This window comes from Canis aureus, chromosome 3 (assembly GCF_053574225.1).
Source record: "Canis aureus isolate CA01 chromosome 3, VMU_Caureus_v.1.0, whole genome shotgun sequence".
Lineage (NCBI taxonomy): Eukaryota > Metazoa > Chordata > Mammalia > Carnivora > Canidae > Canis > Canis aureus.
Genome location: NC_135613.1, coordinates 6,947,875 through 6,965,887, shown reverse-complemented (window position 1 = coordinate 6,965,887; position 18,013 = coordinate 6,947,875). Strand labels below are relative to the sequence as shown.

Sequence of the window (18,013 nt, the reverse complement as noted above, 5' to 3'; positions counted from 1 at the left end):
TACATGCTCTCCGGCAACATTAGCTGCCTGGGTTACTCTAAAGCAGAAACATACTTAGAGCCATTTTCATGATCTTTCCCATTGATTTTTTAAATGCTCAACCAGTCAGGATTCAAATAAAAATTATGCCTTAATTCTGAAACACAGGGTACTCATGTGTAAAATGAGCTCAAAGCTAACATTCGGAAGTTTCATCTCTGGTCTGGATCACACTAGTCTTTTCTCATATTTCTTCCTCCTCTTTGGTTCTCCCCTAACTCCACATGGTCCTCAACCCATTCCTCTTACAGAGAAAGCTTCTCAAACACAAATATCACTCCTTTGCCCTCTCAATCTAAAATCTTCAAGGAATGGTGTGACCTAGCTCCTATCATCTCCTCGCTCCTCAGTTCCCTGAATGGACAATGTTCCTTCTCATTGCCTCTGCCCTTGGCCCTATGCTTTGCCTGGTGACCTATTCATTCTTCAGGTCTCAGTTGAAAAGTCCTTTCTTTAGGGGTGCCTGGCTTTCTCAGTTGGAAAGGCATGTGACTCTTGATCTTGGGGTCAAGAGCTTGAGCCCCACATTGGGTACAGAGAGTCCTTAACATAAATAAAAATTAAAATAAAAAAAAAAAGATAATTTCTTTAGCAGACTTTTCCTGACACCACACCTCGCAGGCTAGGATAGGTCCTCTGGTTGTATATTCTTCTACCATTATGACCCCATGACCCTCTAGGGGCTCCAGACTCTTCTACTCTGCATTCTTGGCCTGGGAGACTTCACACACCCCCTCTGTTACCATTTTAATTCTGGAAACTTCCACTAAAAAGTCCTCATTGGTGCCTTCTCCAATTCCCCAGAGTGGAAACTCCTTTCTTTGCCTCTCTTTCTCCCTGTCTTTTTCTCCAGGGCATCTTTGGGCTTGTATTTAAACTTGTTAGGTACCAATATCAATCTTTGAGCTCTATCACATGAGTTTTGCTTTTCTCTTCAACTCAATTGTTGGCTGCTCCTAAGCTGACACCAGACAGTGTCACCTTTTTACTATGGTGGAAGGAAACTCAAAACATGTTTGATGAGCCAATCAGTATAAGGTCTCTAAAATTTTTCTAACACAAAACACACCTGGCCACTGATGTTCTTTTTAAACCTTCTACTGCATAGTTTCAAGTTTCAAAAATCAGAAAAATGTCTGATTTTTTTCTCTTCAACATTTTCAGCCAAATGTTTCTATGTGATATGCCTAGAATTATATACATTATTTCTGTGAGCAGGAAGAAAGAATGACTAGACAGGAGGAGATAAAAAGAGAAATAAAAAGGACCAATACAATGTAATCAGATTAAGATTTTTTTCTTAATCTTATAGGTGAATACCACCATACTAGTGGCAATGACACCGAGAGCCCCTGGGGCCAAGAGGGAAGCTGCAGAGAAGGTGCTCAGTGCTAGCTCCATAAACTAGGCTCTGGAACAGAGTCTGAGACACTCTGTATTAGATACTGACCCGTGTCATGTGCTACTGGTGAGGAGGAAGTCAGTGTGCTTTTCCCAAAGGGTGATGATCTCCCCGAATGATGACTCTTCTCAGGAGGCAAGAGTGCTTTCCCAGAATAACCTTTTTGCTCTTTATTCAGCTGCTGCAGCAAATACTCATTAGTTACCACCAGGGATCTGAGGCACAGGCAAAAAAAGACAGTCACGAAATCATAAAAGCAAGTAGATGCTATTCAGACCTGAAATGTTTACTAAAGACAAATGTTAAATGAAGTAACATCTTTAAATAGAAAGAACTGACCGATTTATGAGTGGGTTATTTTAAAAGCAGGCTGACAGTTTCTTTCTTCATTACATTTCTGTTTGATGATGTTCCAGACTGACTGTAGCAGTAACATAGTTCACATTTTATATGATTGTTCTATTCTTTCCAAAAGCACTTTCATGATGAGGTAAGAAGTACTGGAAGATTGGCATCTGACCAAGCCTCCAATTTCTATCCCCAAATCTTAACCTCTACTTCATCTAATTTATCCTGCCTCTGCAATTAACCAATGGTGCTAGTCAGGACTGTATTCTTGGACTCTGTATTACCATATAATATTAAAAGCTATCAGAGGCTAGCCAAAACAAAACAAAACACATGGTTTGACAACACAAAGAATTATTTCAAGTTACTTTAAAATACAGCAATTTGTATATCACTTAAAGAGATATACCCTAATGTTCTTAAAATGTGGTCTCCAAATCAGCAACAACAGCATCACCTGGAAACTTATTAGAAGGGTAAATTCTCTGTCCCCATCAGGCCTGAGTCGAAACTCTGGGGAGTGGGGACCCAGCAATCTGCATTTCAGTAAGTTTTTCAGGTGATTCTGATAACCCATTTTGAGGAGGATGACTTTATACTACTTCCTCTGCTTTTGTATTTGAAATAATTATAACGAAAAGTCTACAATGGATCTGAGTCTAATTCTCTGAATATGGAGCTATCCTAATTCACTAGCTATTCAGGAAGTAAAGTTTAGGGATCAAGGTTTGGGAATGGAGTTCTTTAAACTTCACTGAAAGCCACAGTGAAGGTGTTTTACAAATCAAAATGTCAAGAGCTTCTGTAAATGTACCAATACAATAGTCTTGGGGCCCCTTCTAATTTGTCTAGCTGGCATCCTGAGGGATGAATTATGTTCTTTGAAGAGGCTGATGCTGTTAAACTCCTCTGAAAAGAACAAATACATTGGACTTTCTGTCATTCCCCCTAAGTGCTTAATGTGTCTTCTGAGATCATTAGGAGGCAGGCATTTTCCAGAAGAGCCAGAGAGATGATTTTAGGGGCTGACTCAAACAAGGGTCCTGTTGGATCCAGTGAGAAACTACTTATTGAGGTGTTGCAACCCACCAACACCAGCAAAGACATTTAGTCCCTCATGTGTCCTGGAACACAGAAGGTTTACACATGGATACACCCAGATACATGAGGTTTATACACAAAATGAACGTGAAAAATATATAGATATTATCAAATAAGACAAAGCATATAAAAGAAAGTAAATATCTGCTTCCAGAATCCAGCTAGATGGACTCTCTCCTACCTCTGACTTTCATGGAGAAGGGCCACTGTCTCCTCCAGCTTTTTCAGCTGGGCAAGTTCCTGATTCAGGCAAGCCACTTGCATGTTCAATTGCTGGTTTTTGCGCAGAAGATCGTCTACAAAGGGTACAGTAGCCAGGTGTGAACAGGATTCCAAGTCACTATCTCTGAGCACCGTTTAAGTAGTCAGGTGGCCATCTTAAAGAATTGGGCACCCCACTGCCCCCACCTCCACACTGTATTCACCAGTCCTTCCCTTAGAGACAGCAAATATGGGGCTTAGCAACAGAGAGATCTGAATGAAAATTCAACCATTTAATATTACACATTAGTTTATTTTTCTGAGTTTCACTAGAGCTAATAACCCTGCCCCACCACGGTTATGAGGATATAATCTTCATTTAGCATAATCAACTTATTTTTTTTAAGATTTTATTTATTTATTCATGATAGTCACACAGAGAGAGACAGAGAGGCAGAGACACAGGCAGAGGGAGAAGCAGGCTCCATGCACCGGGAGCCCGACGTGGGACTCGATCCCGGGTCTCCAGGATCGCGCCCTGGGCCAAAGGCAGGCGCCAAACCGCTGCGCCACCCAGGGATCCCAGCATAATCAACTTATATTAGGTCTCTCTGTATTCTCCATTTTACTTTGTGAATGGCTGTCCTTCACTCTTTATAGAATCAGTGAAAACATCTAGAACTGTGTCAGGCACATAGTAATAACTCAGTGAGTGCTTGCAGAAACTGAATTTGTAGTCAAGACGCTCATAGTGTCTAGCTCCCCAAATATATTACCAATGACTGCAATAATGAAGTAGGTAAAAGCACACGAACTCTGGTCCTAAGTCAGTCAGTCTTCTAGAACAGTACTTCTTAAACTTTAATATGCTTATAAATCACCTGGGGATTTTGTTAAAAACAGATTGATTCAGTAGGTTTGAGGGGAAGCCCAATATTCTACATGTCTAACAAGCTCCCAGGTGATGCTATCATTTCTGATCTATGGATCACTCTTTGAGTAGCAAGGTTATAGAATATGGAAAACAGAGCTGCATCAGCTGTATCAGCACTAAGCCAAAATACAGTACTGTACCTAATGGCTGATTGAAAGTTGACATGTAGTGAACAAACATCTATTTTCAGAGTAGGTAAGTGGAGATGCCTTGATTATTCAGGCTTGTGAGAATCAGATAGTGAGGAGTTCCAATTCTGGAAATTCAGTGCTGACTTCTAAATCAAATTCCTCATATAAATCCAAATGCTCATGATGCTTAGCGATGCTGAGCTAAATGTTTAAAGCTCAGGATAGATTTTGTCTAAAATACTGGCCTAAACTATGTTAATAATAAAGTAGTACAAATCAAAATAGCAACGGGATACTATTTTTCACATCACAATAGAAAAAAAAAAGTAAAAATACCAAAAACTAGTGTAGACAAGGATGGAGTGAAAAGGGCATTCAAATTTACTCACTGCTGGGACGTCTGGGTGGCTCAGAGGTTGGGCGTCTGCCTTTAGCTCAGGTCATGATCCCAGAGTTCCCGGATTGAGTCCCACATTGGGCTCCCTGTGGGGAGCCTGCTTCTCCCTCTGTGTGTGTCTCTGCCTCTCTCTGTGTCTCTCATGAATAAATAAATAAGAATCTTTAAAAAAAAAAAAACAAACAAAACTCAAATATACTCACTGCTGATGGGAGTATAAATTTTAAAAACCTGGGCAGCCCTGGTGGCGCAGCGGTTCAGCGCCGCCTGCAGCCCAGGGTGTGATCCTGGGGACCCGGAATTGAGTCCCACATCGGGCTCCCTGCATGGAGCCTGCTTCTCCGTCTGCCTGTGTCTCTGCCTCTGACTCTCTCTGTGTCTCCATGAATTTAAAAAAAAAAAAAAAAGAAAGAAAAAAAAAAAAGAAAAAACCTTGCTTGGGAGTATTTTGACAATATGCAATAAAAACCTCAAAAATGTCCACATCTTTTGAGCCACTAAATTCTACATCTAGGAATGTCTCCTAGGAAAATAATCTAAAATTTATGTGCATAAACAGGTGCATTATTCATGATAATGAATATTAAGACTCTCAGCTCCATTCAAAGGGAAGAGACAATTCAGAGAAGCATTTCTACTCAGGGTCTTCACTCAAGCATTTCATTTCAAATTTTCTGAATATTTGTAAATTTTAAAAAATTATTCATATGATATTATAGGAAATGCCTTTACCATTAAATTAATAATATTAGGGTATTAAAATCTGATTGCTGATTGCCTAGGGTAGAAAGTAGGGGAAACTCACTGCACAAGGATCTGAGAAATGTTCAGTATTTTAACTGAGATGGAATTAAAAGAGTGTATATATTTGTCAAAACTCATCTAATTTAAAATGTATGCATTTTGTTATATGTTATTTATTTTTAAAACATCAAGTCATAAATTTTATTTTTTAAAAGATTTTATTTATTTGAGAGAGAGAGAGAAAAGCGGGGAGAGAAGCAGAGGGAGAGGGACAAGCAGACTCTACACGGAGGGCAGAGCCTGATGCAAAGCTGGATCCCATAACCCAAAGACTATGACCTGAGCCAAAAAAAAAAGAATCAGACGCTTAACCGACTAAGCCATCCAGGCACTGCTAAAAGATTTTATTTTTAAGTAATCTCTAAACCTAACATGGGGCTGGGAGTCACAATCCTGAGATCAAGGGTAGCATGCTCCACAGACTGAGCCAGCCAGGCGTCCCTCTCAAATTTTAAGTTAAAAATATATGTATAGGGATATGGTGAAAGAAAATATACCAAAAATAATAATGGCAGTATTACAGGATAATGGGATTATATTTTCCTTATATTTTCCCAACTATCTATAAACAATATGTTCTTTTAAAAATTTTAAGGAATCTTTACACCAAACGTGGGGCTCAAACTCACAACCCCAAGCTCAAGAGGCACACCTTTACTGACTGAGCTAGCTGGTGCCCACAGAACAAGATCTTCTGCAATAATCAGAAAGTGTCAGTCTCAAAAATAATGACAATAATAACATCTGTACCTGCTTTACACTGACAAAGAGCTTCAAACAGTAACTCAAGACATTTATATTACAACTCTCTGAGGCAAGATGATTATTTCCATATAGGAAGCCATGTGACCTCTAGATAATGAAGCTTATTAAATGGGTCATCTATAAACAGTTGTTTTGGGACATCCCACATGTTGCTTTCCTGAACTCACCGTAAGTGTGTGACTGGTGCCCACTCACCACCAAGGTGGCAGCACCTTCCTCCAACTGTTGGATTTTTTCTGACAAAATGAGGTTTTCTTCTAGCACTCTGACCAGTTTTTGCTTCAAGCTTTCCTTTAGATGAAATGAGAAAACAAAATACAGGTATATTAAGAATTTGAAAAAAAAAAAAGAATTTGAGTGGAGTGCTTTTAGTGTCTGTGAAAGACACTTTCCTCTGTTTAGTGATAAAACGAGTGGAGGTCAGCATCTAACTTTCTCATTAGAATTTTAATTCATTGGTAAACATAGCACAAGTGCAGCAAACAAACATCACATGGAGATGCAATCTTTCCTGTGAGTTATCCACTACTCTTGAAGAACGAGTACTTCTTTTGACAGGTAGTACGCAATTCTGAGTCACCTATCCGAAGTTTCTAGAAGCTCAAGTTGGTGTGTGAAAATCCTTTTAGGTTAAGAAAAGAGGGAAAAAGCCTAAGGATAGGAGTCCCTTCTTCCTTTTCTAAACTCAGCACCCTAATGCTCTAGGAATGGCCTCTGGTTCAGGGCTCTCTGTTCCATCAGAAGGGAGGAAAGCCAATCCCAGAGACATTGACCTCCTCTCATTAGAATTAAACCATAACCTTCCAAAATATGAACCTAAGTATTTTCATTCTAAGGTCATTTTTTTTCTTTCTCCAAGTCTTTCTTTAGAATTTTTGGAATACGGGAAATATTAGGGTGTCATCCTTGCAGAACCTCCAAGTTTTCCTTATGCTGGCAAGTTTTGTGTTCCTACTTTGCCCTGACTGACTTCTTTGTATTTTGGTTCCCAAACATCTAGGTTCATGGTGATGATGATCTTTATGGCACAAAGCTGTTCTAGTTTTGCTGCTCTATCCTTTTCTAATAAAGAAAGTTTAGGAAAGAGAGATGAGAGAGGCATACCATGTCATTGGGGACCACATGCCCAGCCTCCTTCAATTCCATCTCTCTTCTCCGGAAGGTCTTTGACATGTCTTCAGGATGTGAGTGACACCACTGCTGGGAAGGAGCAGGGACTACCAAAGTCAGAAGCAAATCTCGGGCAGGACCTGCCAAAAATTCAGGTAGGGCACACGAGCCAATCTTAAAAGCTAAAGCACAGAATTCCTAGCCAAAAACTACCAGCTCTGTAGGACAAATACAGTTATCTAATACCCCCTTTTTTACAAAAATTTACTAAGTGGCTGTAAGAGGTATTTCATAATGGATAAGAAATTCTATCCCATCCCCTCTATGGAGAAATGACAGTAGACCTTCATGAGTAGACCCTCAATAGCCCTGTGCTATTCTCTAGTCACTGATGAGTGGCTCCTGAGGATAATTTCCTAAAAAATGAGAGACAAGAGTCAATGTGGGAAGGAAAGTAACTATGCTAAGACTTTTTCTCCTATGTATCCATTTAGAAATTCAAATTAAACAAAATTAAGCCCAAGCAATGTTAAAGTTTCTAGTTTTTCCTAAACATTTACCACCACCAATATCTCCTTGAACTTTTTTTCCATTAAACAAATAATACTGTGGGGGCAACATTTACAGAACATTCTTTCCTCCAAATTCCTAAAAAAGAAGCCCTAAGAAGAGTCCAAATAATTTATTCATTCATTCAAGTTTTTCAAATTATAACATTTCAACAGGCATCTTAGAATTCTGATGATCAAACCCAATTTTTATTGTATTTATTATTGGCACTGTCCCAAGGGTCATAAAATCCTTCTGTAATCATTACCACCACCATGCTCTATTTTACATACCTCATCACTCTACGTATTACTTAAAGACTACCAAAAAAAGTCATTAAAGAGACAAAACAATTGGTATGGGAGGGAAGGATGTTGATAAAACAGGGAAGAAGATTATGAGAAAAATGCAGATTTGTCAGTTATTGTGCCACTGAAAGATTTTGTTAAGTGATCATGGGAACAATTTTTTCCCTACAAGTTAAAGGGGCTGAGTGGCTTTTATAGGAACACAGACTGGAAGCAAGGTCTGAGCCCTTCTCCAGGAGCGGAGAATGCATTCACTTACCGAGAAACTTCTTGTTAAGGAGGAGAGAGCCAGAGCCATTCCAGTGCTTATCCACAAGCTCCAAGAGCTGTCTGAGGACAGTGGCCACATGGGAGGTTCTGGCAGAAATCGGGGGACTGTGATTTCCTGGCAAACCATGCAAACTGCCCAGGTCACTAGAGAGAGGCTCAAGAAAAAAAAACAAAAACAAACCAAACACCAACCATTTGTCATTCTAACACAATATGGTAAGACTCTGGACATTTAAAGTGTTAACATTAAAAAAAAAAAGGCGGCTTCATCATTCAGTTTGGATTTGAATATTATTTCTAAGCAAATGTAGTAGTATATTCAAAGATAATTTCAAATATAATAGTATACTAATTTTTTGTAGAGATTAAAAAATATTAAATTAAGTTATATAGTATAAAAAGATTAAACTTGCAGAACATTTTAAAAACATATTACTGGGCAACCTGAGTGCCTCAGCGGTTTAGCGCCGCCTTCAGCCCAGGGCCTGATCCTGGAGACCTGGGATGGAGTCCTACCTCACGCTCCCTGCATGGAGCCTGCTTCTCCCTCGGCCTGTGTCTCTGCCTCTCTTCCTCTCTGTGTCTCTCATGAATGAATAAATAAAATCTTAAAAAATATTATAGATCATAAAATGGGGAGTATTTTTTTAATTTTTAAAGTTTATTTAAGTCATCTTTACAATGAACATGATACTCAAAACTCATTCATGACCCTAAGATCAACAGGGCTCTACCAACTGAGCCAGCCAGCCTCCCAAAAATGGGGAGTATTTTATCTTATTTCATTTTATTTTAAAAGATTTATTTATGTTAGAGAGAGAGAGAGAGCATGAGGGGAGGGGCAGAGGGAGAAAAAGAGAGAATCTCAAGTAGACTGCACTGAGCATGGAACTCAATGTAGGGCTTGATCCCATGACCTAAGACAAAATCAAGAAGCAGATGCTTAACTGACTTTGCCACTCAGGCCCCCCTGGTGAGTATTTCAAAAATTTTAACTCTTAAGCTTATATTTAATATGTTAATATATATTTGTATACATTTATTTATATATTTATATATTATGTATAATATATACACTTATAAATATGTATTCAATTACAATATTAAATATAAGTGTTATAGAACTTTTTAAAGATTTTATTTACTTATTTGAGAGACAGAGATCATGGGCAGAGGGCAGGGTCAGAGGGAGAGGGAGAAGCAGACTCCCCACTGAGCAGGAGCCAGACACAGAACTCAATCCCAGGACCCCAGGATCATGACCTGACCTAAAGGTAGACGTTTAACTGACTGAGCCACCCAAGTGCCCCTATAATATTTTATTTTATTTTATTTTTAAAAATTTATCTTATTTATTTATTCATGAGAGACAGATGGGGGGAGGGAGGGGTGGGGGAGAGAGGGAGGGAGGGAGGGAGAGAGAATGGCAGAGACACAAGCAGAGAGAGAAGCAGGCTCCATGCAGGGAGCCTGATGTGGGACTCGATCCCTGGTTCTCAGGATAATGCCCTGGACTGAAGGTGGCCCTAAACCGCCACCCAGGCTGCTCCCCCTATAACATTTTATTTTTATTTTATTTTTTAAAGATTTTATTTATTTATTCATGAGACACACACACACACACACAGAGAGAGAGAGAGAGAGAGACAGAGAGGCAGAGATGCAGGCAGAGGGAGAAGCAGGCTCCATGCAGGGAGCCCAATGGGGACTCGATCCTGGGTCTCTAGAATCACACCCTGGGCCAAAGGCAGCACTAAACCCCTGAGCCAACCGGGCTTGCTCCCCCCCCCCCATAACATTTTAAATGTTATAGGTTAAATGTTATTGTTGGACCCAGTACTTTTTTTTTCAAAGTTTCTTTCTTTTTTTTTTTTTTATAAGACTTTATTTATTCATGAGAGACAGAGAGAGAGAGAGAAGCAGAGACACAGGCAGAGGGAGAAACAGGCTCCACACAGGGAGCCCGACGTGGGACTCGATCCGGGGTCTACAGGATCACGCCCTGGGGTGAAGGCGGCGCTAAACCACTAAGCCACCCGGGCTGCCTTGTTGGACCCAATACTAAAGTTACTTTTTATTTAGAAAGAATCTTATATAGAAAGATGTATAGGTAGACCTGTCCATTAAAATTCACAATTATTTTTTATTCATTTATATATATATGTTCATTCATGACTGACTGAATTAAAAAAAAAACTGAATAATTTTAAGATTATAAACATCAACGCTACAGAGTTCACTCTTCAGCCAATCCACAGCCCCTGGCAACTTCTGCATTTCCTGCTGTGGTAAACTTTGTCTGCCACTTCTTATTATCAACATAAGTCCCCACAATATTTATGCTCTGGAAGTAGATTAGGGAATGTTCTCAATGTGACAGAAATGAGAAAATGCAGCAGAAAGGGAAAGTCTTTCCCAAGGGCAGAAGAGTCACAGGCTTTGGCCTGGCCATATTAACCACTGGCCTCTAAAAATCCCTTTGAATTTGTAGTACCCTTGGTCAGAATCACTGCCATCCCTAACAAAACCCCATTGTGATCTTGGATCTGATGTGTTTTTTGCACAAGCACAAACAAACCAGTACTTGCCTCGCTCCCTGTAGCATCTCTGAAACCAATCTTTGGATTCAGGGCAGCAAGTATATTGTCCTTCCGTTTGAATCCTCTCCTCGATGGACTTAATGATCTCTTGGTCAAACTCTCTCTATGTTCTGAGGTCCCAGTAGGCAACAGCAGTGTCCGTAGAGAGTCTCCCAGGGCAGGGTTGTTTGGGAAAGAACCATGTGCTGGTGTCAAATCACTGACACTGGTAGATAATTGTTGCTCTGCATTGACCAGCAGAGCAGGGTCACTGTTGAAATGGGTTGTGGCATACAGATCTGTGAAGGAAACAGGCTGGGAGATGACCCTGCCTTTCAACTCTCTCATGCCTCACTACCAACCTTACCCCACCTAGTCATAACAACCTCTTCTTACTATACACCCTCAATTCTCTGGATCCTTTCCCTTCCCCCACTCTACCTGACAAAACCATAACTGACTAAATCCAACTGTCTACGGACTCCAAGCCTGCATGAGAGCAGTAGGAAGTGGCTGGAGAACATGCATCTTTTCTGTCTTTACTTTAAACTCAGGCCACTATCTTAATTGGGCCTTGTATTGCCCAGTTATAACTAATACACTAGTCAATTTACTGTTTTGTTCTCTGAGATGACCATTTGACATCTCTCTTCTCTTCAAACTTCCAACACCTGCTCCTTCTCATTCTCAGGTGCTGACCACTCTATTTTTCTAAGAAAAACAGATGCAATCAAAGAAAACATCTACATGATCCTGCCACCAAATCTACCAACTCACCTGTATTTGTATTTATAAATTCTCTGCCTTCCTTTTTTAATAAAAGATGAACTATCTGTGCTTCTAAGGCCAACTTCTCCACTGGTGGACTGGATTCTAACCTCTTGACTACCCAAGGATTTTTTTTTTCTTGTGATTGTCCCTTTTCTCTCCTACATCATTGGTGCTAGATCCCTCTACTGGATCATTTCCATCACAATTTCCTTGATCCCATCACCTCTCCATCTACAGTTCTCTTTCTCTACTTCCCTTCACTGCAAACCTCCTTGAAAGATTGTATATATTCTATAACTCTATTGCTTCTTCTCAATTCTTTCTTGAACTTACCTCAATATGTCTTTTATTAACCATGCATCTCTTAAAGCTACTTGCTAATGCACTGCCAAATACTATATATCATCAGAGAAGCTTTCCCTGATCATTCTAAAACATCACTTCCTCATTATTCTCTATACCCTTACATTATTTTTCTTCACAGTACTTATCATAACTTGACATATATTTATATGCTAACTTGTTTATCATGTCTTACCCCTTTATTTTTTAAAAGATTTTATTTATTTATTCATGAGAGACACAGAGAGAGAGAGAGAGGGAGAGAGAGAGAGAGAGATTGAGAGAGGCAGAGACATAGGCAGAGGGAGAAGCAGGCCTCATGCAGGGAGCCCGATATGGGACTCGATCCCGGGACCCCAGGATCATGCCCTGGGCCCAAGGCAGGCGCTAAACCGCTGAACCACCCAGAGATCCCCTGTCTTACCCCTTTAGAATGGATGAAAATTAGGAATTTTTTATTGTGTAAAAGATAAATGGAACTTTATTTTTGTTTGTTACTTTATCTGCAGAGCAGCATCTGGCAGATAGTAGGTATCCTATAAATTCTGTTGAATAAATGAATAAATAACTGAAGCATAGTCTCTATCATTTACACAGAAACTAGCTTTTTTGGAAAAAATAACTCAGAATAGAAGTGACTGTGATCAGAGAAGACTAGATGCTACTAGAAATATGTCCTGGCTTGCTAGCTAGCTACAACAGCATATAGTTATGAAGCTCACATTTCCACAAATTGTCTTCAATATATCTATCATGTTAAACTCATGTCCTGAAGATTTGTGGAGGTTTCATTGGCTACTGATGCCCCAAAATAAAATTTAAGAATCACTAATGCAATTTAAGAAATGTTAATTCCAAAATTTCCAGTTATACCTCTATCTTCATGACTAGAAAAAGGCCTATAAACTGACAGGAAGCTATTACCTGAACTAAGCTTCAAAAGCCTTCCAGTGCTGGAGTCAGGATTTGACAGAGAAGTCAGTAAGTCTCCACAGGAATGGGATGTGGTGGCCTTCGTGTCATTTGAAGGCTTTATGCTATATTCTCTGTAATTCTTGCTTCTCTGAGGCCTTTTACCAAGACTTCCGTGCAGGCATAGATTTTGAGAATAATGACTATCATAATTTTCTAGACAAACATCTGAAGGTAACTGATAGGGATGGATCTGGCTAGAATCACCCACATCCAGACGTTTACCCAATGAGACATCATGGGTAAGCTGATAAGTATCGGGTTTTAGTATCAAGTCCTTTTCTGGAGAAGAACCTGAAGACTTATTGTCCAAAAAAGACAGTCGGTACCCTTCTCTAGTCATCTTCTCTGGGGATCGGACTGTGGACTGACGAGAAGAGTAGCGTCTGAATTCTAACCACCACCGAGGGAAAAAGAAAACACAAAATACAATGAGAATTTTTGGCTCAGTTAGGGTACCTCAGTTCACTGGGCATACCACTGTCTACCAGAAAAAGTTCTCAGGAAGAGATGGTTTATAATTTTGATAAACAGTAGCATAAAATGATAAAAGGACTTTTACATGGAACAGTAAAACATATTGCACACTGTGTAAACAAAGAATCTCTAACATTCTGGAGATAAATTTCATGTCAACATAATCCCCTAGGAATTTCCTCCTAAAACTGTAGTAGCAGAGTTTTCTAGATGTTGTTTTCATATAGAAATTTTGGTGTACTCCATATGACAGTAGTTGTGATGTTATGTCTTCAGTCCATAGACAATAGTTGGCAGGTCTATAATTTCATAGACTCCTCACAATAAAGCTAGGCCCACCCCTACTCCCAAACTCTACTCAGAGGCTCTAAGTTCAAACACTGGAAACGGATATCCTAAGCCAATTAAATGGCAGGGAATCCAAAATCTATGAAAATCCCTAATGAGCTATAAAGCATTTCTTTCCAACAGCTATCTGTCATCTCTAAAGAGTGTCAGAGTGGAGTAAGTAGAAATTTTAGTCTTGGTGCTCTTTGGAATTTTCAGAGTTTCACATGCTTAAAGGTATTCCTTAGAAAGCAAAAAATACTATACCTGACTTAGTCACTTTACCTTAAAAAAAGTAGAATCAGGCACTTTTTATCTCTATAGGACCTATAGAATATCAACATTTTACCCAGGGCCAGCCTATACAATGGAGAAAATGATGCAGAACAACTTTTTTACGTAACAAAAAGAATTTAATAACAGATGCTGAAATTAGGTAATTCAGACTGTGTCTCCTATTGAAGACATTAAAAAAGTGGGATGATACAAGTTCTTAAAAGCATCAAAGAGCTTGTTAGCTAGTGAGGAATTTCTAGGCCAAAATCTAGGAAACAGCAAGGACTCACATAGGTAAGTCTAGCAGTGAAAGTCATTTTTACTCTTAGGAATTTTGGGGTAATAGGGACAGAAGTTCAAGTTTAGCAACTATGCAAAGTGAGGACTATAAAAAACCATCCCTACCCCCACCCCTCCACATACACTTTAAGATGGAATCCCCGAGCAGAATGCAACCTTCAGAGTAAAGGTAAACTGGAAATAAGCCAGCCATTGTATGGACTGGTAATCCAGGTTTGCATCATCTGAGTGGATCTGGGGAATCCTAAACTTTGAGTTTAAAGTGATCCCAGAATGATAGTGTCCCAGGTACCAGGTAGAAACAAATGAAAATATGATCTGGAAAAAATTATTTTATGTAAGACTTTAAATAATTCCTATAAGTAGTTTTTCAAATACATAGCAAGTAGCTAAAGCAAAGGAACAAAAAAGGAAATGAGACAACATAAATAAGTATGAGTAGAAAAAAAATAGACAATAAATTTCAGATATTGGAATTAACAGATACAGCCTATGCAACATCTACATTTACTTTATTTATTTATTTATTTATTTATTTATTTATTTATTTATTTATAAAAGATTTTATTTATTTATTCATAGAGACACAAAGAGAGAGGCAGAGACACAGGCAGAGGGAGAAGCAGGCTCCATGCAGGGAGCCTGATGCAGGACTCAATCCCAGGTCTCCAGGATCACACCCCGGGCTGCAGGTGGCGCTTAACCGCTGTGCCACCAGGGTTGCCCCATTTACTATGTTTAAAGAAATATAAAACAAGCTGGAAACTTTTTGTTTATTAAAATTGACCCAGAAGACTTAAAAAAAATAAAACTTATAGAACTGAGAAATAAGACTAGTGAAATTAAGAACTCAACAGACAAGCTTAACAACAGATTAGACACAGCTGAAGAAAATGTTAGTGACCTGAAACATGGGTCAGAAGGAATTATCCAGAATGCAGAACAGACCCCCAAAAAAGAAATATGAAAAATATAAAAGAATAAGAGACAAAGAGAAAGAAGACAAAGTAAAAATCTCTACCATATTTTTATTTAATCAAGAGTCCCAGAAGGACAGAGAGGAAGAATGGGACACAAATAATATTTGAAGTACTTCCCAGAATTAATGAGACACAATTTACAGATTTCAGTGTAATAAATGCCAAGCAGGATAAATAAAAAGAAATCCACATATCATATTGAAACTGAAGAAAACCAAAGACAATTGGAAAATCTTAAAAGCAGTCAGAATAAAAAATAAAGATTATCTTTGCAGGAGTAACAGACATCCAGCTGACTTCTCAAAAGCAAAAGCAAAAGAATACAGTGGAATACCTTCAGTGTTCTAAAGGAAATAACTGCCAACCTAGAAATTTATACCTGGCCAAAATACTCTTTAAGAATAATGGTGGGGGGATCACTGGGTGGCTCAGCCGTTTAGCGCCTGCCTTTGGCCCAGGGCACAGTCCTGGAGTCCCGGGATCGAGTCCCACGTCGGGCTCCGGCATGGGGCCTCCTTCTCCCTCCTCCTGTGTCTCTGCCTCTCTCTCTCTCTCTCTCTATGACTATCATAAATCAATCAATCGATCAGTCTTAAAAATAAAGAGTAACGGTGGAATAGAGACATTTTCACACAAACAAAAACTGAAAGAATTCAACAGAGCAAACCCACACTAAATGAAATTCTAAAAGACACACTGTAAGCTAGATAAAAATGATCTTGGAAGGGAAATCTAGGATGAAAAAAAGAAATGAACAAAGTGGCAAATACTTTGTTTAATAAGGATAATTTTTTTTTAAGATTTTATTTATTTATTCATGAGAAACACAGAGAGAGAGAGAGAGAGAGAGAGAGAATGGCAGAGATACAGGCAGAGGGAGAAGCAGGCTCATGCAGGGAGCCCGATGTGGGACTCGATCCCGTCTCCAGGATCACGCCCTGGGCCGAAGGTGGCACCAAACCACTGAACCACCTGGGCTGCCCAATAAAGATAAATAGATGAACACTGTACAAAAACAATTTCATGTAGGTTTAAAAATATAGAGAATTAAAATCAATAATAATAATAATAATAATAATAATAATAATAATATATAAATTGGGAGAGACTAAAAGGAGTAAAGTACTTTAAGGTCTTAAATTTTTCTAAGAGGAGAGTTAAAGTATTGATTAGTTTTTAATTATATAAGTTAAGAGCACATATTGTAGTTTGGGGAATAATAATAAAAATATTGAAATGGTGTATAACTTATAAATAAACCAGTAGAGAGAAAAAAATGGATGAATAAAAACATAATAAATTCAAAAGACGGCAAGAAAGGTAAGAAAAAGAAACAAGGAGTAGCCAGCCAGTACAAAAAGTCAAGAACAAATGAAGTCAGAATATCCACTCTTCAACCAGAAAGGCCTCACAGATCACCAAGCATCCAGGGCAGCCCCCAACTAAAGCAGAAAGAGTTCGTTGACTATGTAGAGCCCCAGGGCTGAGACATCTTCTCCCAAATCTCATCGCATCTAGGTTTCTCTAATTAATGTGGAGAAAAATACTCCCTGAACAAAATATTTACCATCTTCCTGGTGATTGTCACTTGGGATCTCCCTTCTTGCCACTTCCTGCAACAAAAAAAGTTTGAATGTTTAGGAAAAGAGAGTTACTAGACATCCAGACGTGACCTTACTAGACATTTCCTTTAAAACAAATACTAAGATAGTTTAAAATGGTAATTGAGCTAGTTTCTAAGTTACCTAAAGAGAATCTTCAAAAACAAAGGAACCAACTAAATGCTAATCTGTCTTTTTATAAGTTGAAGGTATTACAAACTCAAAATGAAAAAACCCATACTTTTTTACTAGTACAATGTTGATTATCCAAATGTGGATTAATCAAAGCTCTCGCTTCTTTTTTCCCTTCTTTTGGCTATTTTAAGCAATTTCATTGCTCATAATTTATCAAAGAAAATGCATACAAAAGGAGAAGTTAAAGCAGTCAATTCTGTTTCCTACATCATATTCACTCATACAAATGAGTCTTATATAATGGTTGTATCCCCCTCCCACCAATTTTTTTCACCAAAAATTTAGTCTTAATTTTTGCCTTATTTTACACAATCCCTACCTCCCCACAACTTTTATGCCATCTTTACCCCTTAACTTTTCTCCTTTTATGTTCCAATGGAGAGGCAGCTTTAGGAAAGTCACCCTTGAGATGTTAAGATTCAGTAATTAAAAGTAAGAGGTAGGGGTGCTTGGGTGGATCAGTTGGTTGAGCATCTGGCTCTTGGTTTTGGCTTAGGTCATATCGGGTCCTGCATGGAGCTCCATGCTCCGCAGGGAGTCTGCTTCCCCTCACTCTCTTCTCCCATTCATTCTCTCTCTTTCTCTCTTAGATAGATAGATAGATAGATAGATAGATAGATAGATAGATAGATATTTTATTTTATTTTTTTTAAAAGATTTTATTTATTTATTCATGAGAGACACACAGAGAGAGAGAGAGAGAGAGAGAGAGAGAGGCAGAGACATAGGCAGAGGGAGAAGCAGGCTCCATGCACCAGGAGCCCGACGTGGGATTCGATCCCGGGTCTCCAGGATCGTGCCCTGGGCCAAAGGCAGGCGCTAAACCGCTGCGCC

At 39.0% G+C, this 18,013-nt stretch overlaps 1 protein-coding gene across 10 annotated transcripts in view; it reads right to left on the bottom strand.

The window, feature by feature from the left end:
• LRRC36 (leucine rich repeat containing 36) overlaps nt 1-18,013 on the bottom strand; it is a 55,587-nt gene that overhangs the window by 8,514 nt on the left and 29,060 nt on the right. For 3 of the 10 annotated variants that reach the window (XM_077886934.1, XM_077886923.1, XM_077886977.1), the window contains 8 exons: nt 16,951-16,996; nt 12,976-13,416; nt 10,948-11,237; nt 8,349-8,514; nt 7,227-7,372; nt 6,290-6,413; nt 3,072-3,186; nt 1,490-1,656 (listed from right to left, as the gene is read on the bottom strand). In XM_077886934.1, the coding sequence (XP_077743060.1) occupies nt 1,490-1,656; nt 3,072-3,186; nt 6,290-6,413; nt 7,227-7,372; nt 8,349-8,514; nt 10,948-11,237; nt 12,976-13,416; nt 16,951-16,996 (1,495 nt within the window). Of the gene's footprint in view, nt 1-1,320; nt 1,657-3,071; nt 3,187-6,289; nt 6,414-7,226; nt 7,373-8,348; nt 8,515-10,947; nt 11,238-12,975; nt 13,417-16,950; nt 16,997-18,013 lie in introns of those variants that run through there. The other 7 variants (XM_077886929.1, XM_077886986.1, XM_077886944.1 and 4 more) reach the window with 6 other exon arrangements.